Source organism: Pristiophorus japonicus, chromosome 22 (genome assembly GCF_044704955.1).
Source record: "Pristiophorus japonicus isolate sPriJap1 chromosome 22, sPriJap1.hap1, whole genome shotgun sequence".
Taxonomy (NCBI): Eukaryota; Metazoa; Chordata; class Chondrichthyes; family Pristiophoridae; genus Pristiophorus; species Pristiophorus japonicus.
The window spans coordinates 16,192,898-16,217,970 of NC_091998.1; the positions used below are offsets into that span (position 1 = coordinate 16,192,898).

Sequence of the window (25,073 nt, forward strand, 5' to 3'; positions counted from 1 at the left end):
GCGACATGACGGGAAGCGGTAAATATTGAATAAGTACCAAGTGACCATTATTGATGTGATTATTCCAGGTTGCTGTGAGTGGGCGTGTCTGTTTGTTGAAACATTAATGCACGCACCAAACCCAAAATGAGTTTGGAGTAAAATCTTACGGCACGGAGCTGCTGATCGACAAAGATTGGGAAATGGGGGAAAGGAACTGGGTTTAACAAAGCCACAGGAGTTGGCTCCTCGCCTATTCCCAAATTGAGGAATGTCTGATCAGTTGATGCTCATCACTTCTATTAGAATTCTTAACAATTTTTTTTTGGGGGGGGGTTTGTTTGCCTTGAAAGCACATGTCACTTCTCTGAACTTAAGATGCTGGCAGCATCCTTTGTACTGTAGCCCCGCACTGTAACACTCCCTTCGGGAGCCATCTAAAAAAACATGTTCCAGTGGAGGGACGCTTGCAATTCAGGGAGTTTGTGTATACTTTATTTATCAGCAATGCATGTTGCATCAGAAACTGTGGCACATCACAGAGCTTTATAATGAGGGCTTACTACAGCATTTTACTTTTCAGCTTCTCGACTTGAAGCTGATCCTTTTGTAGATGCAGCACAGAAAAAGTTACATTTTTCCAACTCTGCGAACACTGTACTCGTACTATATAAGTATGGTTTTCCAGCAAAAAAAACTATCAATAATTTTCATCTGCACCACTACCATTGAACCAAACCTGCATGACCAGCTCTCCATCTGTGGTCTCCTGCATTGCCTTCCCTCGACGAATGTCTGTCCCACCTGTAACAGGGTCTGTGGCTCTCGTATCGGACTGTTCAGCCACCAGAGAACTCACTTTGGGAGTGGAAGCAAGTCCTCCTCGATTCCGCGGGACTGCCTATGATGCCACTGTTCCAACCAAGCTCAATGCGAGCTCGAGGAGCAGCACCTCATCTTTTGTTTAAGAACGTAAGAAATAAGAACATAAGAAATAGGAGCAGGAGTGGGCCGTTTGGTCCCTCGAGCCTGCTCTGCCATTCAATAAGATCATGGCTGATCTGATCTTTGCCTCAACTCCACTTTCCTTTAGGCACTTTGCAGCCTTCTGGACTCAGCATCAAGTTCAACAACTTCAGACCATAACCTCTGCCCATATTCTTTTTCCTTTTCCTCCCTGTTTTTTTACAAATACTCCCTCCCCCCTCCACACTTTGTTTTCTCTTTCCCATGGCAGCTGATGAAGATGCCACCATTCATACCCTATCTAGATTCATCTTTTGTTTCCTAACTTGTGCCATTACCATCTCATGTTTGCCCATCGTCCCCTTTGTCTCGCTAATCTCTCCTGCCTTCCACCCTATCACAGACGTTCCCTTTTGTTCTTTCCTCCACTCCCCCTTTTCAGTGCCCCTTGCCCTTCCTGAAGAATCTGTTACATCTCGAACGTTTCCGGTCCTGGCGAAGGGTCACAGACCCGAAAGGTTAACTCTGTTTCTCTCTCCACAGATGCTGCCTGACCCGCTGAGCATTTCCAGCATTTTCTGTTTGTATTTCAGATTCCAGCATCCGCAGTATTTTGCACTTTGTGTGACTCGAGGTCAGTTGCTCTAACAGGGGTGATTTTCCTGCACTGGATCACCCAGACATTGCAGTCAGAGGCTTGCCGCCGGTGGACGCCTCCAAACTGCAAGAAAGCTCCTCACTTGCGGACCTTCCAACACTTGCACTCCTGGGCCTGTGGGCGTACCCGTGTGCGCAAGCGCCCCTGGGATCACATGGGCCAGGCCAACCAATGACAATGGGCGATTCCTATTATGCTTCTGGGGATCCCATTTAGCCCCATAAACATAACAGAAATCACCTAATAAAAATTCACACCACTGACATAAAAATAAATAATCACAGGTCCAAAATTAATTAAATACCCTTTAATAAAACATTTAAAATAAAATTTTAACTTTTTGAAAAGTAAATTTTGACATTTTTAACTGGGATAAAATTGACCTGAACTTATTTTAAAGATGAATGAATGTTTAAGTCATTCAAAAAAAAATTATTCTAACATTTATTTAAACCCTTACGCTGGAAAAGAAGGACCTACGCCTGCTTTTACCAGGCGGGAGGTTTTGGTGGGTATTCGCTGGGTAGTAGTTGGGCAAATAGGCCAACCTTGCACCAGCGAAAGTGAATTTCCAGCGGATGGGTGCGATCTGTCAAGGAGAAACGTGGCAGATCACAAGCTCTGGGTTTTCACACTTGCACATCACACGGGGACCCCTGGATCTCACAGGGCACACACAAAAGTATGCGCCCATATAATCCATGGTGAATGTCAGAGAATCGCACCCATGCAAGAATACACCTGGTTTTTCGTTTTCTAAATGAGGCAACTAACTACTACTTAAACTACTAACTAACTAAAGTCCTGAAGGTGGAATTTATGATTTTCTGACTTAATTATTTCTGCCCTGCCCAGGTTTCACACCTCCGGGGATGGATAGAACATCACCAGACAACAGTCCTGTCCATGGCCTCGTCCGACAGACCTCTGTCACCACAGGGGCCAACATCCCAATGATGACTGAGCTAGGTAAGAGGGTCAGATTTTCTCCTCTCGGCAGACTATGTTTTTTTCTTACCCATTAATCCCATACAGGGTGTGCTGAGTGATTCCAGTGTGTGTTGGTCACGTTGGCTTGTCAGTCTAATGAGATATTTGCCGTTTGTCACCACCTGAAGTAAAGGATTAAGTTTCAGTGCCTTAGTGAAGGCTTCCTTGGCTGATATTTGCAAACATTGACTCTGCTCAAGTGAAATATACCAGGAAAGCCAAACATACATTGAGCTGGATTTTAGGTTCTGTTTATTTTGGGGCAGTAATGGGGCGGTGAAGTTTGCGCCGAGAAACCGTTTGCGTCTGCAGCCACAATATTTGGCATCTGGGCCGAGTGTGCAGCAGAGCGCTGAGGGAGGTGTTCCACACCTCTTTTAGGGCACAAGGCCGGATGAGCAACTGAAAATCCCGAGCTAAAGAGCCGGCCTCGGAGCGCCCCAAGAAACGCTTCCGGGGTGGGGGGAAAAAAACACCACAAAACACAAAAAAACATTCCCAATACCTTGCCCACCCCACATTGGGATAAATTGCAAAGATAAAAATAAACAAAACAATCAGACTTACTTCATTTATGACTTACTTCACTCACCGCTGCCGGGACAGCTCTGACCACTGTGGGTTGCTCGAGGGTTGGCGCCCAACAAAAACTGGCGCGCGATGCTCCCGGGCAACGCTGCTCAGTGCCCCTGCAAAACCAGCAATTAATTGCCCGGCGGGGCGCTGGGAGCTGTGCCCCCTGCCCCCCGCCCCCGGAAACCATCCCCCCTTCCACCCCCCCCCCGCCATTACCGCCCCATCCGATGTGTACATCGGGAAAATCCAGTCCTAAAGTAGTGTCTATAGATGCCATATTTACCAAGAAAGGCTGATCCTTGTTTTTACTTGTGCCTGGTCCAATAAAAGACATTTTGGGGATTGACACTCTCTGCTCAGTGGGAGCATTGCTTGAAGATTGGTGGCACCCCAATTTTCTGGTAATACATTTTAACTTCACCTCACAACAGAACTTAGCTCTGTAAAATCACGTGTCGTAAGAATAAGTAGTTATTTATATCTCAATATTCTTAATCCTTGATTTGAGAATGTTTCGCGGAACTTGCTTGCAGTGCTTTTGTAGAAATGTGTTCGACAATGCTATTCTAACTCAGACAGACGCTGGATGTTGTCGATTCTTGGGTCAAATGTAATAGAAGTACACGACTGAAGCTTTGAGGACTGCAGCACAGACATATTGGTCAATGGCAGGCATTCCCACTGACTAGTACTCTAGCTAATTGCTCAATGATATGGACAGAATTCAGATCCATTGTGCTCAAGGGCTGCTGCTGTAATGTTTATGTACAGCTTGTTGCAACCTACCTGATCAAAGGTCGAAAGACAACTGTTCACTTTTCAAGGAAATCTATATTACTTAGAACATTATTGAAACTCTAACCAGTCCGGTCAGCACTGCCTCCTCTTCCCTGATGGCCCGTGGGTAAATGTGGGAAGTGGTACTGAGTTATTCAGACCTGGAAAGTCCCAGGTTCAACTCTTGCCAAGCTTTGCCCTTCCCCTATCCCAAGAATGGCGTGGGCCACTGCAGCAGAGATCGGTTAACTCAGCACAAGCCAATGAACGATCCAGGGACCTCCCGAGTCTCTGGGACTCAATATCCCATCACGCGTTTACCCTTTCCAGATCAGGTGGGAAAGTGCAGTGCTGACCTAATCTCAATCGAGTGTGTTTAAATGGATTTTCTTGAAACTGAAAACAGTCACCTTTCAAACTTTGGCCAGTGTTACTGCAACATCCGAAATGTGTTTCTAAATATTACAATAGGCCCTCGAGCAGATATTAGGATAAATTTTCATTACGCTGTCACACAGTGCCATCACAAATGGATTATGTCTGATGATGTGACTTGGAGTCTATCAATTATGTTTGTGAAATTACTGCCATAATTGATGTTATTTACGATATGGCATTGTTGCAAATTTTGGGCCTTTGTTACATATCTCTCGGGCTCAACGCCATCGATCTCTCCTGTAAGTGAGTCCCACATACCTTTACAATCTGCAGTTGATCTTTACCGTCCAATATTTAGTCATACAATGGTGTGCCCCAGGGGTCAGAACAAAAACCCTCCTTGGTATATGAACTGGATTCTATAATTCACCATGTGCTACCACGCACACTTCTTCAATCTTCCGAAAGATAGTCAGATGAACACTTAAGTCAGATGAGGTCAAAAGTAGATCAACACTTTACAATGTGATCAAGCAATGTGACAATTACAATGAATTACAACATTGTTTTGGTAAATTCCTTGTTAAATATAAAATGCCACACAGTCCCTGTTAGTAGGCTAAATATAACCTTTCTGACCAGTAATTGGCACTCGCTTAAGGAAAATCCTCTTGCTCTCTACGTCTGTGTCTCTTACTGGATCTTCAACATTCCCAGGCCAAGTGGGTCTTTGCTCTTTGCTTCCTGGATGAGCAAAAAGCTTGATCACTCAACAGGGGCCATTGTAACTTTTGCCGATAGTGTGAAACGGGCGATATCAAAATGGCCATTCGTTATATAACTCTCCCGATTTTCATTTTCCATTGAAATCAACGGGAAGGGAAATTGGGAGAAGGTTGTGATGGGCGACCGAACAAATATCGGCCCTTTTCCACTATCGGCAATGAAACCAGCTATCACTCCGAGGTGAAGAGTCAGGATTCCCTCCAACATCCCCCTGTCCGCAAATAAAGAGGCCATCCTAACATAGAAGGCATGAACGTTAATGGAATGTCTAAATTATCTTCAATTGTCTCAAGCTGTAGTGATGTGCGGGAAGCAACACTTCACTGGCAGATTCAGCTCGATCGAATTAACATTTCTTGAAAGCTGCGTTAGTGGGTTTAACCTCTTGCGAGCTGATTGTCAATTTAATATTGTAATTTTAATATAAATTAAGCTGCAATCCTAACATAGTCAAATAGAAATCCCCAAAATGTTTCACCTCTATACTCTTTTTTTCTGATTTCAGTGCTGGTGCTGACAATGTGCTTCATGTCCTTGATTCATTTCCACAACAATAATAAGGCTTACATTTATAAAACACCTTCTTGCACTGAAATGTCTCAAAGTGCTTCACACGATGAATTACCTTTTTGAAGTGCAGTCACTTGTTATGTCAGCATTTACACCAGAGGTTAACAACCATGACGTGATTACTGCAAGTTCACTAGGAGATAATTGTAGCTAGTTACTGATAAATGCTCTGTCTGGGATATATTAAATATGCCATATGATATCTACAGTAATTGTAATAATCCTTTCTCCCTTCATATTGTGCACAGCTTGGTAGTCATGATGAAAACATACAGTAACCTTTTGACTTCCTGCTAAAGGTACACTAGCGTTATGTGTCATTAGCTGGAGACGGGGTAGCATCGTGAGTTAATGCACTGGCCCGGAATTTGCTGGGAAAGTAAGGGCGAGTTTAATGCACACGTTGTTATCAGTGCGTAAACAACCCAGCAATTTGTGGCGAGGGACAGATACGCCACGAGCTGTGCCGTTAGTCTCGTGAAAATGGGAGCTCATCGGCCAGGCATTGCGCTGTAAATATGAATTAAACTCACCGCAGAAAGTTAGGGCTACTATTTCACGGCGTAAGGACTCTGTTAGTGAGGTGATTTATGGTCCTGACATGAAAATATACCTTGGAGGCCCAGAAAGGCAACAATTGAAACTGTCTTGGGAACAATTGAAACTGTCTCGCTCCTACAGGTAGTAAATTGTTCTGAGAGTTTTTTTTTAATTTTACATTTTTTTTCTTATTTTTCCTTTCTGTCTCTTCTTTCGCCCTCTCTTAATCCAGTATCTCGTTCCCTCTCTTTATTTCTCTTTCTGTATCTAATTTGACTTTAATTCATCCAATTTCCTTCTCTGATGTTCACTATGTTTCTTTCTCTGTCCTTTAACCTAATTGTGTTGGGGAGCTTTAGCCCCATCATTCAGCAAGGTCCCAGATGCCCCGTTGCCATCAGCTCACAATTCCAGCACTTTGCGGAGCAAAAATAATTGGGGCTGAAGGATGAGGAAACACACGGCGCGCGGAGCAGATTCTGGGCCATTGTCGTTTCCCCTTCAGGTCAAGGTTCAAACTCACCGCAGACCGAGGTCTTGTCACCCTATTGGCTGTAAGGGACCCAAAGTGAAGTGAGTTTGGGTAGCTCCGCCCACTTCCTGCGGGCATGGGTCTAAAATGACCCATGATGCAATACTGGCTGACCACATGGGGATAGTTAGTGCGGGAAGTAGAAATGTTGCAGTAAGGGTACTGTTTTGAGGCCCGTGGGGAGAGAGTCCCTATGTACAGTAGTGTCGTGAAGTCGTGAGAGAGCTTCTGATTTTACTACACGTAGCACACAGAGGCAACTAGCTCCCATTGTTAGTAGAATAAGAGGGAGTTTTAAATCCTCTTAACTCATTACCTTTGCTCCACCTAACCTTGGAGCACTTGATGTCGAACCTGAAGCATTTTCCGTGTCCAGTGCAGCTGCCTATCACAAAGGTCATTAAAAAAATTAGAGAGTGGAAATCAAGTTAAGATGAAAGGTTGGTTGAACCTAATTAAGAACAACATGAAAGGCAACTGTAGACAATATATATCAAAGGAATAACAGCAGGTTATTCTTGGAGAAAAGATGCTTAATTTAAGAAGCCCCTGAAAAAAAGTTATTTATATTATTTTTTAGGTCAAATTCCCAGAAAATCAGTCATCAGGCCGAATGTGCTTTGAATGAACTGAATATGTCTAAAAAGTGTTGTAGCTCTTCCTTCTTAATTACTTTCTTCAGTGGGCTTTAACAGAATAGTTACAATTCGGATACTACGCACAAAACAAAGAGAGAACTTACTTTTATTGTAATACAGCAGATTTAGCGAAGACAATTTATTCAATGGTCCTGTATTCTTGTTGAAGCTACACATGGTGCTGTTCATTCACGAGTCGCAGCTCGACTTTAACACTTAAGAATGTAGAAACCAGACGAGTCCATCCAGCCAATCCCGTTGGCTCTGTTTTGGGGCCTTATCTCACCGTTATTCCTTGCGCCATTTCCTGACCGGAACCTGCTCTTCGCTGAATCAGCAATTGATCCAATTGCCCTTTGAATAGTTGGACTGGAACGTCATCTACTGCGCTTGGTGGCAAGTGATAGCACAAACCACGATGGAACATAACAAAGTTGAGTCATCCTTAAGTTGAGTGTAGCTTATTTTGGTTTTATTCAAGCCTTATCGATATCCAGGCCTGATTTTGTGAAGATTCCATCCTGAGGACAATTCCATTGAGGGTGAAAACACTTGACAGCATGAAGTGTAGCTGTTACAATTGAGGTTTTCTCCCTGTTAAGAATTCGGTCTGCTGTAGTTACTTTTTGTTCAGCAGTTTCAGCCACTCCCAACAGCAATCAGAGAGGCTTCTCTTTATAGGACTAAATGGGTCCTTTTCAGAATGGCAGGCAGTGACTAGTGGGGTACCGCAAGGTTCAGTGCTGGGAACCCAGCTATTTACAATATATATTAATGATTTGGACAAAGGAATTGAATGTAATATCTCCAAGTTTGCAGATGACACTAATCTGGGTGGCAGTGTGAGCTGTGAGGAGGATGCTAAGAGGCTGCAAGGTGACTTGGACAGGTTAGGTGAGTGGGCAAATACATGGCAGATGCAGCATAATGTGGATAAATGTGAGGTTATCCACTTTGGTGGCAAAAACCGGGAGGCAAAATATCTGAATGGTGACAGATTAGGAAAAGGGGAGGTGCAATGAGACCTGGGTGTCATGGTGCATCAGTCATTGAAAGTTGGCATGCAGGTACAGCAGGCGGTGAAGAAGGCAAATGGTATGTTGGCCTTCATAGTAAGAGGATTTGAGTATAGGAGCAGGGAGGTCTTACTGCAGTTGTATAGGGCCTTGGTGAGGCCACACCTTGAATATTGTGTACAGTTTTGGTCTCCTAATCTGAGGAATGACATTCTTGCTATTGAGGGAGTGCAGCGAAGGTTCACCAGACTGATTCCCGGGATGGCAGGACTGACATATGAAGAAAGACTGGATCGACTCGGCTTATTTTCACTGGAATTTAGAAGAATGAGAGGGGATCTCATAGAAACATATAACATTCTGACGGGATTGGACAGGTTAGATGCAGGAAGAATGTTCCTCATGTTGGGGAAGTCCAGAACCAGGGGTCACAGTCTAAGGATAAGGGGTAAGCCATTTAGGACCGAGATGAGGAGAAACTTCTTCACTCAGAGAATTGTGAACCTGTGGAATTCTCTACCACAGAAAGCTGTTGAGGCCAATTCACTAAATATATTCAAAAAGGAGTTAGATGTGGCCCTTATGGCTAAAGGGATATGGAGAGAAAGCAGGAATGGGGTATAGAAGTTGCATGATCAGCCATGATCATATTGAATGGTGATGCAGGCTCGAAGGGCCGACTGGCCCATTCCTGCACCTATTTTCTATGTTTGACTCACTGAAGCTCCTGTTTTTACTTGCACAACAAACTAGGATCTATACCAAACCCCCTTGTTATTTAAAAAGATGTACATTTATATAGCACCTTTCACAACCACCAGATGTGCCAATGAAATACTTTTGGAGTGTAGTCACTGTTGTAATGTGGGAAGCACAGCAGCCAATTTGCGCACAGCAAGCTCCCACAAACCAATCACCAGATAATTTGTTTTTTGTTATCTGGATTGAGGGATAAATATTGGCCAGGACACTGGGGATAACGCCCCTGCTCTTCTTCAAAATAGTGCCATGGGATCTTTTACATCCACCTGAAAGAGCAGACGGAGCCTTGGTTTAACATCTCATCTGAAAGACGGTACCTCTGACAGTGCAGCACTCCCTCGGCACTGCATTGGAGTGTCAGCCTAGAATTATGGTGCTCAAGTCCCTAGAGTGGGACTTGAACCCACAACCTTCTGACCCAGGGACGAGGGTGCTGCCCACTGAGCCACAGCTGACACTGTAGTTGGATTGGATCTCGTGACTTTTGCATGCATATTTCTTCAATCCCTCTAAAAGGCAGACTAAGTTAAACTAGATGAAGCAAAGCTTTGTTTGAATCATTAAGCTGCTTTATTTCACAGTATATAGCAATAGTTAAGATCAGAGTGAACTTGGCTTCGTGTAATGATATATAAAAATAATAAATTCACAACGTGGTCTCACTTCAGTGAGGCGTTTTACTCAACTTTAACAGGATAACTCCTTTAAGTTCTGTCCTACAGTCTCGGGGCCAGAACTTACTTTTTTTCCAGTCTTCTGTGTTTTGAAGCCTTTTGCCTATGCAGCATCCCGCTTCCAAAAACAGACTGACCTCTGAACTGCCAGGAAGAGATCAAACATTTTTTTTCAACACAAACAGGTGTGAGGTGTTCATCAGTTACAGAGACGAGTCACTAAGTTGCCTCATGTTTAGACTCTGGGGGAAACAACAGCCAGCTGGTATATTAATCACCTTTCATCTGATTTTAGATTGACATGCCAGCATGGAGTTGTCCTGAGAAGCTGAACCTTTTAAAGCAAGCTTTAATATTTGAAAATAACTCGTATCTAGATCCATTCTATGGGAAAATGGAAAAAGAATCCTGAAATTCAACATTCCCAATGCATTCGTGTTGTATTCCCAACTGAACGTCAATGCCTATAAGCAAAATTAATCTCTTGTTAACCCGAACCTGGAGCCTCTGTATATGATCGAATTAACAATGACCTTTCTGATAATGATATAATGCACCGATATTTTCATACCCACCTTCTCACAGATTGGCTGCAGCTGAGGAGATGTATAATCTTGACCAATGGGATCTTTCATCTTGTGCTTGCCACTCCAACTGATGAATTATTCTCTGTGTCTACAATCCAGGCTAGCTGTAGTATAGTGATGGCCTGATCACGCGTGCAGCATGGGTACATGACATGACTCATTGCATGCCAGATAGTACCCCTTTCTCTATCATAGTGGGCAAACATTTAACAGATGGAGTATAATGTGGGAAAATGTGAGGTTATCCACTTTGGCATAAATAATAGAAAAGCAAAATATAATTTAAATGGAGAAAAATTGCAAAGTGCTGCAGTACAGAGAGACCTGGGGGTTCTTGAACATGAAACACAAAATGTTAGTATGCAGGTACAGCAAGTAATCAGGAAGGCAAATGGAATGTTGGCCTTTATTGCAAGGAGGATAGAGTATAAAAGAGTATAGAAGTCCTGCTACAACTGTACAGGATATTGGTGAGGCCACACCTGGAATACTGCATACAGTAAGGATATACTTGCATTGGAGGCTGTTCAGAGAAGGTTCACTAGTTTGATTCTGGAGATGAGGGGGTTGTCTTATGAGGATAGGTTGAGAAGGTTGAGCCTATACTCATTGGGTTCAGAAGAATGAGAGATGATCTTATCAAAACGTACAAGATAATGAGGGGGCTCGACAAGGTGGACGCAGAGAGGATATTTCCACTCATAGGGGAAACTAAAACTAGGGGACATAGTCTTAAAATAAGAGGCTGCCCATTTAAAACTGAGATGAGGATAAATTTCTTCTCTCAGAGGATTGTAAATCTATGGAATTCTCTGCCTCAGAGAGCTGTGGAAGCTGGGACATTGAATAAATTTAAGACAGAAATAGACAGTTTCTTAAATGATAAGGGGATAAGGAGTTATGGGGAGCGGGCGGGGAAGTGGAGCTGAGTCCATGATCAGATCAGCCATGATCTTATCAAATGGCGGAGCAGGCTCGAGGGGCCGTATGGCCTACTCCCGCTCCTATTTCTTATGTTCTTATGAGTATCAACACAGCGTTCAAAGAAAACTGCCATCATACCCGAATCATAAACAGACAGATATTCTGCTTGTGAGGTGACCTTCATAACCTGTCAGTTATTGGTTCATTTTGACTTATAAATAGGGTATTGCTTCCACAAGATAATAAAAAAATCTTATCTCGTTGTTGGAAGGGTTTTCCAAAATGTGTATTTAACGGAGAGCTTTAGTGCCTCAGCAGTGACCTGGCATCAGCTGCAGGCACCAGTATCTTCCAGATTGGCATTCTTTCCCGAGTTGAATTCCTGCCAGGAGGCACCTGAGCTGAGAAAATCCATTACTGGCCGGGTACGTGAGCCAAGCATCTCTCTGCCAAGACAGCAGGTCTCCTCTGGTAAACAGAGATGGATGTCCTGGGTTGTGCATGTTCTCCCCGGCGTCAAGGCCACCATTACTTAATCATTCCCCAACATCAGCCTTGAGCTGTCACCAGAGTGTGGACAATAAATAGCGTGCTCCCAACCCAAAATATTCACACTGTGCGAATCGCATGCTTGGTATTTTTCTCAAGTTCACATAGACTGACACGCATAATCTGTATGCTCAGTTGCAAAGCAAGTCGCTGAGCACCTGACTATTAAGTATTGCGCTTTTTGGCAGGGGTTGTTTATACGTACCTGACGTGTGATTTCTGCTGACAGAAGCGAACTGACAATGGTAATTTTCATAATAATAACTTCTTTGAAGTTTTTCTTTCAAGGACAACAAGCTCTTTCTGTAAAAGTATTGTGTTTTCTGTGGGGAGAAGGAACACATTGGTGCTTCCACTGCCGGCTGCAGGAGGGAGTCGCTCAGAACAGGCAGGTCCCCAGCCGTATGCCTGGTCTGTGCTGTCAGCGGATCTGAGCTGGCGTGACTAGGGAGGGGCGGGGGAGGTGAGCTAGGGTCCCTGAAAGGTGACCAGTGTCCCTGCTCCTGGTCACTATGCAGTGTCTTTTGCCTCAACATTCATATGTTGACAGTGATGAGCACAAGAGCAGACTTGGTTGTGACACCCCCTAATTACTCACTGGGCTCAAACATGAATTGCCACATGGGGTGAGGCCTTGCTAGATGGGCAGTGCCCATGGGACCATAGCTTGCTGCCTTGAGGAAAGAAAGAGAGAAAATTGAAGGGGTATTTAGAAAAGAAACCTTACCTAATGGCTAACAGGTACATAAGGTGGTTCCTCAAGGGTTTGAGAAGCTTTTATATTGTGATAATGTATGCTTAAGCCTTTGATACCTAGTTAATTCTCTACCACAGAAAGTTGTTGAGGCCAGTTCATTAGATATATTCAAAAGGGAGTTAGATGTGGCCCTTGTGGTTAAAGAGATCAAGGGGTATGGAGAGAAAGCAGGAATGGGGTACTGAAGTTGCATGATCAGTCATGGTCATATTGAATGGTGGTGCAGGCTCGAAGGGCCGAATGGCCTACTCCTGCACCTATTTTCTATGTCTATGTCTAATGAAATCCTGTTCTTTACTTAATAAACTGTGATGGTAAATATTGAATGTACTGGTTCTGTATTTTGGTGCTTTTGAAAGTGTGACCTGTGTGTTCTCTTCCTTGTGTCTTTGTACTCTCCTGTTTACCAATTTCTCATTCATCATTAGTTAAACCTGGCAAATTGCTCCCTTTGGTTTCATTCAGTCAGGAAAAAAACATTGGAGCCAACATCCCAATGATAACTGAGTTGGGTAAGCTACCCTTTCTCCTTTTGGTCACAGCCTCACCTCGCTCATCAGCTCCTCTTTTCATTTGGCTGAGAGAGATTTCTCCACTGTCGGTGTCTTTCTTTTGCTGGCTATGATTGAAGTTGGCTGCCTTGGTTGTGTCCTTCTAAATTTTTTTTTAACAATTATTATTTTCACAGAGCATCTCTTGCCCTTTGACCTCACTGCTCTATCCTTGCAGCTGTTTCCATAGTATTTTTGCTCGCAGTTCATTTCTACAGCTTCGGTCTATTTATCAGCCTCTGTCATGCTAACTGACAGTTCTTTCCACAGCTCTCGCGGAAAGTCTGAGAAGGGCAGGAGGGGGGGGAAATCAAAACAAGGCTTCAGATCAAACCTTCTTTCAAAATGTTTATTTTTGCTAGATTTACTCTTTGAAGACAGAGTTCAAAAGAGAGAATAACTTCCACTTGCTTGCCATACTTTGCACTGAAATATGAGATACATTAGAATGAAAAGTTCAAGAGATTGCAATCTCCCAGCTTTTAAAAGCGGCCATTGACTGCTCAGTAAGACCCATCATACGTTTATATCCCTCCCCGGCCATTCAATGTGTGCTGATATATTGTCTTTCCTTTGATCCCTCCAGTGAATGATTCGAACGTTCAATTCTTGGACCAAGATGACGATGATGACCCAGATACTGAGCTGTATTTGACACAGCCATTCGCGTGCGGGACAGCATTCGCTGTCAGTGTGTTGGACTCCTTGATGAGCGCTGTAAGTAGAAGCAAGCCAATGTGCTTTTCTTCTTCACAGATCAGTCTTTTCTCTCCGTCGCTTAAATTCACAGGCTCCGTCCGAGCTGCAGCTTTTAAAAATAGACCCGTTCTTGTAAATCACTCATTGACAGGGCCCATTGGTCTTGTAAACTCAAAGCTTAGCAGGATTTGGTCAAGCCTTTGGGCGATGGAAGATCTCGCATGCTGTGTGCTTTAATAAGTGCGCTGCTATAATTCAAGGAACTGCAAGTAACAACATGGAACTGTGTGTGAAATGAGGGTGCCCCTTCCTTTAGTTAAGAAGCAATTTTTTTAAAAGTTAGCTGGTCCTTTGATTTCAGATGAAAATAGCAGTGGTGTTGTCGTTATGACAGGTCTGAGATAATCACCTGCTCAGAGAGATGTGGGGGCAGCAGGCCAAGGTGTGTAGCTGGCCTCCGCACTGTTACTTGGCCAGGGCGAACTGGAGCTACCTCTGCTTACAGGCATCCAAACACCAGTTAAATTTTAATGGTTAACCTAGACCGACGGAACAGTAACGTTGAAAAGTGGAAGTTACGTTTTTTTTTTGTTTGTTTTGAGAAGTTCCCCGGCAGTCAGTTCAACCGCCCGGAAAATGTTTTGCATTCCCGTCCGCTGGCTGCTGTTATAGTGCACGTGGGATGCTGCAGCGGTGTTGAAAGCGCGCCTCCTCAAGGTGGATTCACACCGCTGCTCTCCTCATCCAATCTGGCCAACTAGAAGCCATTGCTCCTTCACGCTTGATGGCGTAGAACTGGCCTGTTAGTTTAACATGGTTTGTTGTGGAACATATTGAAGTGTAAAGTTTTACGGTGAGTTTGAACTGTGCGAAATATGCTGCAGGATCGATCCTTTAAGGCCTGTGCTCGTTACACAGTCTGTGTTTTGAAGGGTGGCACTTGTTTTCTCAAAATAAAGCACCAAGTATAAGAAAGCAGGGGTTATTTTGAAAATGATCAAAAGCTTTCAAAGCATCTCTTCAAAATAATAAGAGCCAACCACAGTGAAGGCAGCCAGTGATTTTTATTGAATGGATTTCTGAAATAATGGAACTCGGTTAGCTAAGTGCTCCAAAATAGCTGAGATGTAATGGGTGGAAGAGTCACCTTTGACAGCTGTCCTCTCAATGTGTCAGGACAAGGCCTGACTTTGCTGAACACTAAATATTTCATCCAGCCGCCGTTAAAGGCTTTCCCAGCGCACACTGGGTACTCAACAACTTGCATTTATATAGCACCTTTATATTGGCCCTGATTTTATGGGGCCTATGATGGCGTACACTGTCATAAGCCGCTGTCATAAGTGCCCCGCAAGTTCCGGGGTTCTGCGTGCGATGCGCATGCGCGAAAACCTGCTACTTGCGAGCTGTCAAGTTTCTCCTTGACATATCGCATGCAACCGCGAGAAATTCACTTTCGCTGGTGCAGGGTTGGGCTATTTGCCCAGCGAATACCCACCAAACCCTCACACCAGGTAAAAGCAAGCGTACGTCCTTTTACCAACATAGCGGTTTAAATAATTGTTTAAAATAATTTTTTTTAATGATTTAAACATTCGCTTATATTTAAAATTAGTGTAGGTTATTTTTGTCCTATTTAAAAAAGGTTAAAATTTATATTTCAAAAATTTACAATTTTAATGTTTAATGTTTTAATTAATTTGGAACCTGTGATTTATTTTTATTTCAGTGGTGTGAAATTGTATTTATTATTCTAATATGCTTTTGGGGATTTTGTAAGGAACGAGAGAGGTGTAGCTAGGTGGTAGTCAGTGGAGCTGATGAATGAAGAATATCAAACAAGAAGTATATTGCACAACACTAAAGGGAATCTTGATTAAGTTTGTCCGTTAGTTTATCAATATCAACATGCTTAATATACCCAATTGAAGAACTGCAAGAAATAAAGTCCATCTCTGCCCCTGCCTCAGCCCATCTGCTGCTGAAACCTTCATCCATGCTTTTGTTACTTCTAGACTTGACTGTTCCAGCGCTCTCGTGGCCCATCGTCCTCCCTCCATTAGCCTGAGCTTGTCCAACACTCTGCTATCCATATCCTAATTCGCACCAAGTCCCATTCACCCATCGCTGACCTACATTTAGCTCCTGGTCCCACACTGTTTCCATTTCAAAATTCTCATCCACACCTTCAAATACCTCCCTGGTCTCGCTCCTCGGGCTGGATTTGCGGTTGAGGATTTCTTGGGCCACTAATGGTGGTGGGGCGGTAAATTTTGCGCCGGGAAATGGTTTGCGACGGTAGCCAACAAATTCGGTTGCCGCGCCCTGAGAGTGGAGCGGAGCGCTAAGGGAGCATTCCACACACCTCTTAGGGCGCTAGACCGGGTGAGCAACCGAAAATCCGTTGCTAAAAAGCCGGCCTCGGAGCTCCCAAAGAGAGGCTTCACTGGGGGGGGGGGGGGCGGGGGGGGGAAATCGGCACGCAAAACATTCCCAATGCGTTGTACACCCCATATAAAAATAAATCGCAAAAATGAAACAAAAAAAACAATCACACTTACCTCACGCAACCACTCCTTCCCTCACCGCCGCCGGGACAGCTCTGACCGCCTGCGTTCTTGGGCGGGATGGCTACGGGGTCAGCGCAAAACAGATATCAAGATCGGGACAATGACGGGCGACACTGCAAAACCGGCAAGGCGCTGGGAGCTGGCTGCCCGGGCGGCAATCATTTCCATCACCTCCGGTGGCGCTAATAGAGGCAGGCGCAATCCCAACGGAAATCCCACCCAATATCTCTGTAACCTCCTCCAGCTGTACAACCCTCTGAGAACTCCAACGCTGGCCTCCTGCGCATCCCCACTTCCTTCGCTCAACCATCGGCGGCCGTGCCTTCAGCTGCCTGGGCCCTAAAGCTCTGGAATTCCCTCCCTGACCCTCGCCACCTCGCCACCTATCTATCCTCCTTTAAAGCACTCCCTCAGACCTAACTCTTTGACCAAGCTTGCCCGTTTTCCTCTGATGGCAACTCCATTGAAGTGCCTTGGGCCGATTTATTAGGTTAAAGGCGCTATATAAATGCAAGCCAGTTGTGGCTGAATTATTATTCGGGTGCAGTAGTATGTAGTGCTGGTAGCAAGAGTCAGGAGATAACGGGAGAAGTTTGGGAATACGATGCTAGATATGAATGGTAAGGAACTGCCGGGAATGGATGGGATCTTCCTGTGCTCTTTAATATTTGCTGAAGCTTCAGATCAGGAATGTTTTGGAGCTTTCCACTGAGCAGAACGGACGTGGGTTTAACATAAATAAAATGCAACTGACAATTTGTGAAGCATAGTCCCATTATTCTGGCATTAGAGACGATCTGGAGTTTACACAGAGCATCAGCACGGGGGCCACAAACTCCTGTGGATTTTAAAGCAAAATGCACCGGGAGATCTTTAATTTGTGAAGTTGAGCATGAAATACTGAAATAACTTGGTGCCCGTGCTTTGGAGATTTTTTTTTTCCTTTGGACTGAAACACTCCGACGTCGTTTTCCACGGCGACTCAGGCTCGATATGAAATCATTTGTTGCGAGAAATGTGAAGTAATGTAATGTACCGTGCAACAACAACAAAGAAGGGAATTGCAGAAACTCAGTGCTGGCACCAGATGCAAATTTAAGTTGAATCCAAGTTGCACTAATAGGCGAAAGTTTATAAATGAATCTGTCAGATTGATCAGACAGTCCGATTTGCCAGAGTCTCAGCAAAGTGAAGTTTCTGTCAACACACTTTTCACATACATTGCCATCAAATGGAGCTGTACTGAGCACATTAGATGACTTAACAAGGTCACTGCAGCACTGCACTCCCCAAATGACAATCCTTGAAAGCTATGTGGGCTTGTGGGTAAGGCTCTGGAGTGGTGTGTTTTTTTTGTTGAGCCTGATGATGTGGTCGAAAAGGTGCCAGCAATAAGGAGATGAATTTCTGGGCATTGAAACACTCCACTGGTTTGATGTCTCAATTTGGCCTGTTTCTTGGTTTTTGAAAAGCAGTTAGAACAAAGCATCGTTCAGGCAACATTTCACATTGAAGAAAGGTGTTGATGGTTAACAGACAACTCTCATCTATCATCCCAGCTGACAGTATTGTCAGAATCGCAGATAGCTGCCACATGTTAATGCTGAGATTGCTTCGCTTACAGCCCTGGCTCTGTAATTCACTTATAATCGTCATACAATCCCCGGAGTTTACACATTGTTTTTATTGGCTCAGTGCAGGGAGCTGAATTTCCCACCGTCCCGTTCCCAAAATAACAATCGGGTGATCCCGCTCTCATTTGCCTCTCCAAACGTCGCAGATTTCTGGTGGGTCGCGTTTGTTCCAAGTTCCGGTCGGTTATCGGTGTGGTGGACCGCTGTTTGTCCCTCGGCCAGCATCACTGGGGCCGGGTTGTCTGGTCATTGTCACGCTGATCTTTGTGACAGCTCACTGTGCGCAAATTGGCCGCTGAGGGGGTGACGTAATCGAGGTCTTTTATGAGAAAGTTTAAGAGAAGATGGTTCTACTTGGGGGCGGGTGAGACCAGAACTAGAGGTGACTAATAAATTCGGTAGTAAATTCAGGAGAAACTTCTTTACCCAGAGAGTAGTTAGAATGTGGAACTTGCTACCAGAAGGAGGTGAATAGCGTAGGTACATTTAAGGGGCACTCTAGATAAAGACTTGCTTTTATATAGTGCCTTTCATGACCATTGGATATTTCAAAGCACTTTACAGCCACTGAAGTATTTTTTGACGTGTAGTCACTGTTGTAATGTGTGCAGCCAATATGCACACAGCAAGCTCCCACAGACAGCAGTGTGATAATGACCAGATAATCTGCCTTGTGTTATGTTGCTTGAGGGATGAATGTTGGCCAGGACACCGGGGATAACTCCCCTGCTCTTCTTCGAAAATAGTGCCATGGGATCTTTTACGTCAACTTGAGAGCGCAGACGGGGCCTCGGTTTAACATCTCATCTGAAATCGGCACCTCCGAAGTGCAGCACTCCCTCAGCACTGGGGAGCGAGAAAGGAATATATTGATGGGGTGAGGTGAAGCAGGGTAGGAGGAGGCTCGTGTGGAGCATAAACACCGGCACAGACCTGTTGGACTGAATAGCCTGTTTCTGTGTTGTTAATCCTCTGTCATCATCATCATAGGCAGTCCCTCGAAATCGAAGAAGATTTGCTTCCACTCTAAAAGTGTGTTCTCAGGTGACTGGTTTGCCGCACGCTCCTTCCGCTGCCTACGCTTGGTTTCTACAGGCTCTCGGCGACGAGACTCGAGGTGCTCAGCGCCCTCCCGGATGCACTCCCTCCATTTAGGGCAGTCTTTGGCCAGGAATTCTCTGTAATAGTCTGTGGCAAGCAGTTCCAGGTTTATATCAGTCGTGGCAAAGTAAGATGGCTGCCAGCAGCCTGTGTCTGCCCCTGACGGTCAAACAATCGCCATGCGGTCCACCATGTATGTGGCTTCCCTCACTGCTCAAAATGAAGCAAGAAAAATCCTGTATATTGAGCCAGTGTTTAGCGTTTTCTCCCCTTTTTTGTTTCCCATTGCTAGCAGTCTTTGTAGAAGATAGATCCAACTGATCTCACTCGAAGGACAACTGGCAGTGCGGCAGGAGGCAAACCCGTTAGTGCCAGCCGTGTCTTCTCTCTGCCAACAATGTGGTTATCTTCCTCTTGCTGGTGAAGCTGTCGTGTGGTATATACATATTTTTCACAAATAGTAGGTCTGAATGTAGGGTGAAAATATAGAGGCTCCCAAAGCAAGTGCTCTACTCGGAACTCCTTCATGGCAAACGAGCCAAAGGTGGGCAGAGGAAACGTTACAAGGACACCCTCAAAGCCTCCCTGATAAAATGCAACAACCCCACCGACATCTGGGAGTCCCTAGCCAAAGACCACCCTAAGTGGAGGAAGTGCATCCGGGAGGGTGCTGAGCTCCTCGAGTCTCATCGCCGAGAGCATGCAGAAATCAAGCGCAGGCAGCGGAAAGAGCGTGCGGCAAATCAGTCCCACCTACCCTTTCCCTCAACGAATCTGTCCCACCTGTGACAGGGACTGTGGTTCTCGTATTGGACTGTTCAGCCACCTAAGGACTTATTTTTAGAATGGAAGCAAGTCTTCCTCTATTCGGAGGGATTGCCTATGATGATGATGATTGGGGCAGCCCGGTTACCCAAACATTGGGTTCGTAATACCGGGAGGAAGTTCTCTCTCCTTTTAAGAGAGGAGGGAACGAGAAAACGGGGAACTACAGACCAGTTAGCCTGTCATCTGTCGTAGGGACGTGATAACAGGGCACTTAAAAAAAACTCAAACAGATATGACAAACATGATTTCCCTTTCATAAATCCGTGTTGACTCTAACCAATCCTATTATTATTTTCTGAGTTTGTAACACGCAGAATAGATAAGGGGGAAACCAGTGGATGTGGTGTATTTGGATTTTCAGAAGGCATTCGATAAGTTGCCACACAAGAGATTATTGAACAAAATTAGGGCTCATGGAATTGGGAGTAATGTATTAGCATGGATTGAGGATTGGCCAGCAGAGGGAAAACAGAGAATAGGAATAAACGGGTCATTTTCGGGTTGGCAGACTGTAACTAGCGGGGTGCCGCAAGGATCGGTGCTGGGGCCCCAGCTATTCACAATCTATATCAATAATTTGGACCAAATGTACTATATCCAAGTTTGCTGATGATACAAAGCTAGGTGGGAATGTAAGTTGTGAGGAGGATGCAAAAAGGCTTCAAGGGGATATAGACAGGCTAAGTGAGTGGGCAAGAACATGGCAAATGGACTATAATGTGGAGAAATCTGACATTTTCCACTTTGTGAGGAAAAATAGAAATGGTGACCGAGATTGGGAAATGTTGGTGTTCAGAGGGACCTGTGTGTCCTTGTACACAAATCACTGAAAGTTAACCTGCAGGTACAGCAAGCAATTAAGAAAGCAAATGGTATGTTAGCCTTTATTACAAGGGGATTTGGGTGTAAGAGTAAAGATGTCTTACTGCAATTATATAGGGCCCTGGTGAGACCGCACCTAGAGTATTGCGTACAGCTTTGGTCTCCTTACCTAAGGAAGGATATATTTGCCATAGAGGGAGTGCAACGAAGGTTCACCAGACTGATTCCTTGGATGTGGGGATTGTCCTATGAGGAGAGATTGAGTAGACTGGGCCTATATTCTTTAGAGTTTCGAAGAATGAGGTGATCTCATTTAAACATACAAAATTCTTACAGGGCTTGCCAGATTAAATGCAGGAAGGATGTTTCCTCTGGCTGAGGAGTCTAGAATCAGGGGTCACCGTCTCAGAATAAGGGGTCGGCCATTTAGGACTCAGATGAGGCGAAACTTCTTCACTCAGAGGGTGGTGAATCTTTGGAATTCTCTACCCCAGAGGGCTGTGGAGGCTCAGTCAAGGAAAGGGAATACACATGAATGGTAGGACACTGAGAAGTGTAGAGGGACATAGTGAGTGCATGTCCACAGATCCCTGAAGGTAGCAGGCCAGGTAGATAAAATGGTTAAGAAGGCATACGGAATGCTTGCCTTCGTTAACCAAGGCATAGAATACAAGAGCAGGGGGGTTATGCTGGAACTGTATAAAACACTAGTTAGGCCACAGCTAGAGTACTGCGTGCAGTTCTGGTCACCACATTACAAGAAGGATGTGATTGCACTGGAGAGGGTACAGTGGAGATTTACAAGAATGTTGTCGGGAGTGGAGAATCTTAGCTATGAGGACTGACTGGATGGGCTGGGTTTGTTTTCCTTAGAACAAGGAGGCTGAGGGGAGACCTTATTGAGGTGTATAAAATTATGAGGGGCCTAGATAGAGTGGATAGAAAGGGCCTATCTCCCTTAGCAGAGGGGTCAACAACCAGGCATAAATTTAAAGCAATTGGTAGAAGGTTTAGAGGGGATTGGAAGGGAATTTTTTCACCCAGAGGGTGGTGGGGGTCTGGAACTCACTGCCTGAAAGGCAGAAACCCTCCCCACATTTAAAAAGTACTTGGATGTGCACTTGAAATGCTGTAACCTACAGGGTTACGGACCTAGAGCTGGAAAGTGGGATTAGGCTGGATAACCTCTTGTTGGCCGGCGCGGACATGATGGGCTGAAATGTTCTCCTTCTATGCTGTAAAATTTCTATGATTTCTATTTCTATGATTAAGGGAATCAAGGGATATGGGAATAGTGCAGGAAAATGGAGTTGACGTAAAAGATCAGCCATGATAATGAATAGCGGAGTAGGCTCGAGGGGCCGAATGGCCTACTTCTGCTCCTAATTCTTATGTTCTTATGACACCTGTGAAAAGTTGTAATATTTCTAACCTTCTCCCCTCTGGTACTGCCCATTTTATGCACCGCACTTTGCAATGTTTATGCTGACAGTGCCTTGCAGATACAAAGGGCTTGATTTTGACGCAGACGGGTGGGGGGGGAAGGGTGACGGACCAGGCAAGGTCAGGGATGGGGAAGGGGGAGGGGGAGCGGAAATGGTGACGGACCCGGCAAGGTTGGGGGGGGGGGGGGGGGGGATGCGTGGAGACGCCACCGATCTTAATGGCAGGGCCTCATATAAATAGATCACCGCAGAGTCCTGCCCGATCCCGGCCAGATTGACCATGTGGACGGCGGTTGGGCGGGAGGGAGGGAGAATTGGGCTGGAGGGGATTCCCTCGAATTGGTGGAGGCCGGGTTTTTTTTTTCCGCTAATGCAGCTGTCGGACAAGGTTGTTAATGGGGAATCCCTGAAGATCGCAGGGCTGGGAATTCCCCAATGATCGTGGGGCGACCGGGGCTAGGGAGGCCAAGGACTCAACGTGGGTCCTGGAGGGCCCCCAAGGAATTCAATGACGGGCACGGTTTTAAAAATTACCTGGCCTGCTCCTCCTGTGTTTGCATAGCGTCTTTCACGACCACCGGACGTCTGAAAGCGCTTTACAGCCAATGAAGTACTTTTGAAGTTGTAATGTGGGAAACAAGACAGCCAATTTGCACACAGCAAGCTCCCACAAACAGCAATGTGATAATGAGTGGACAATGCCATGTTTAGGGGCTCCCCCCCCACCCCCCACTGTATAAATTTACATTGAGACACCAATGTCATCATCGCGCCACGACTTTTGAATCTTAAATGGACCCCGCCGGCGTTAATATTACGGCGATGTGGAAGCAAGATCTCGATTTTTAGGATTTTAACCCCTCGCCTGACCCTTTTCTGCCCGTCAAGGGTGGAGGGGAGCGGGGGCGGGAGGATAATATCAGGGCCAAAGTGTGTGTGAATGTAGAAGCTGGATATTGGGAGAGCATCTTACGGTTGTCTCTATTTTTGCAGCCTGCAGAATTTAAGCCAAAGTTCTTATTTATTTGGTGGCTGCTCCCTCCACGTGTTTCTGCAGGTCGTTGCTGAAGGAAGCGATTTAGCAAAACATCCCAGCCCTTTCTGAAGGCATTGTGTTTGCAGGTTGTGACAGTGTTTGTGAATGGAGAGTGGATCAGCCCCTGTCTCTCCTTACAAGAGGTGGCAGCGCTATCGGTCTCGGTGACACCTCTCTCCCAACGCTAGTTACTCCATTTCTCAATCAATCAGGGAGTCCAGTGCTGCAAGATTGACATCACTGTGATCGACAGGCAGTGTTGCGCTTGTGGACGTAGAAGGAATGGATTTTACAATGCCGATTTCTTTATTGAAAAAGGAAGAAAAGAGCAAGGTCGACGTATCTTGAAAATTAAACGCAATAGAAAATTGAATTTTGCAAAATCGAAACTTTTCCAATATCGTAACATTGGGAATGTTCTATTTCTGGAGGCTTAGCCTCCGATGTTTAGCTTCAACTTTAAGCCAGCCCGCCTCGGACGACTAGGGCGGGCGGGTAGTTAAAATGGGGCTGGATTTTTGTGCTGTGCTCCTGAGGCATTTCCAGTTTTCCTGCCCAGAAAGGTCCTGTACCAAGCAGTCGGAGGCCTACCTGAGATTGAAAGTCAGGGCCTGATGATGTCATCGACACTGCAACATGATCACCATCCTAGGCAGTCCCTCAGAATCGAGGAAGACTTGCTTCCACTCCTAAAGTGAGTTCTTTGTTGGCTGAACAGTCCAACATGAGAGTCACAGACCCTGTCACAGGTGGGACAGATATTCGTCGGGGGAAGGGGGGCTGGCACTGATTTACCGCACGCTCCTTCCGCTACCTGCGCCCGACCTCTTCACGCTCGCGGCGTTGAGATTCGAAGAGCTCAGCGCCTTCCCGGATGCACTTTCTCCACCTAGGGCGGTCTTCGGCCAGGGACTCCTAGGTGTCAGTGGTGATGTCGCACTTCACCAGGGAGGCTTTGAGGGTGTCCTTGTAACGTTTCCGCTGCCCACCTTTAGTTTATTTGCCATGAAGGAGCTCCACATAGAGCACTTACTTTGGGAGTCTTGTGTCTGGCAGGCGAATTAAGTGGTCTGCCCAGCGAAGCTGATCGAGTGTGGTCAGTGCTTCAATGCTGGGGATGTTCGCCTGGGCGAGGACACTGATGTTGGTGGGCCTGTTCTCCCAGGGGATTTGCAGGATCTTGAGGAGACATCGTTGGTGATACAACTTGCATTGTACCCTGTACTTGTAAGGTACCCTGCGCCTTATATCCTGTGCTCTGCGTCTTATACCCTGCGCCTTATATCCTGTGCCCTGTACCTTATACTCTGTGCCCTGTACCCCATGCCCTGCACCCTATACCCTGTGTCCTGTACCCCATGCCCTGCGCCCTATACCCTGTGTCCTGTACCCCATGCCCTGCACCCTATTCCCTGTGTCCTGTACCCCATGCCCTGCACACTATACCCTGTACTCCATGCCCTGCGCATTACACCCTGTGTCCTGTACCCCATGCGCTGCGCCTTATACCCTGCGCCTTATACCCTGTATCCTGTAACCCATGCCCTGTGCCTTATACCCTGTACCCTGTAACCCATGCCCTGTGCCTTATACCTTGTGCCTTATTTAAGAAAAGAGGGAAAGAGAAAACGGGGATCGCCTGACATCAGTCGGAGGGAAAATGCTAGAATCGATTATTAAGGACGTGGTAAAAGGACACTTTGAAAATAATTATAGGATTGGGCAGAG

At 45.4% G+C, this 25,073-nt stretch overlaps 1 protein-coding gene across 6 annotated transcripts in view; it reads left to right on the top strand.

Annotated features, from left to right (window-relative positions):
* Window positions 1–25,073, top strand: part of kcnma1a (potassium large conductance calcium-activated channel, subfamily M, alpha member 1a) — a 1,078,477-nt gene that overhangs the window by 1,003,015 nt on the left and 50,389 nt on the right. For all 6 annotated transcript variants that reach the window (XR_011588354.1, XM_070865680.1, XM_070865679.1 and 3 more), the window contains 2 exons: window positions 2,459–2,572; window positions 13,797–13,927. Coding sequence is in view for 5 of the 6 variants with exons in the window: in XM_070865680.1 (XP_070721781.1) it covers window positions 2,459–2,572; window positions 13,797–13,927 (245 nt within the window). In the remaining variant the exon portion in view is untranslated. The remainder of the gene's footprint in view (window positions 1–2,458; window positions 2,573–13,796; window positions 13,928–25,073) is intronic.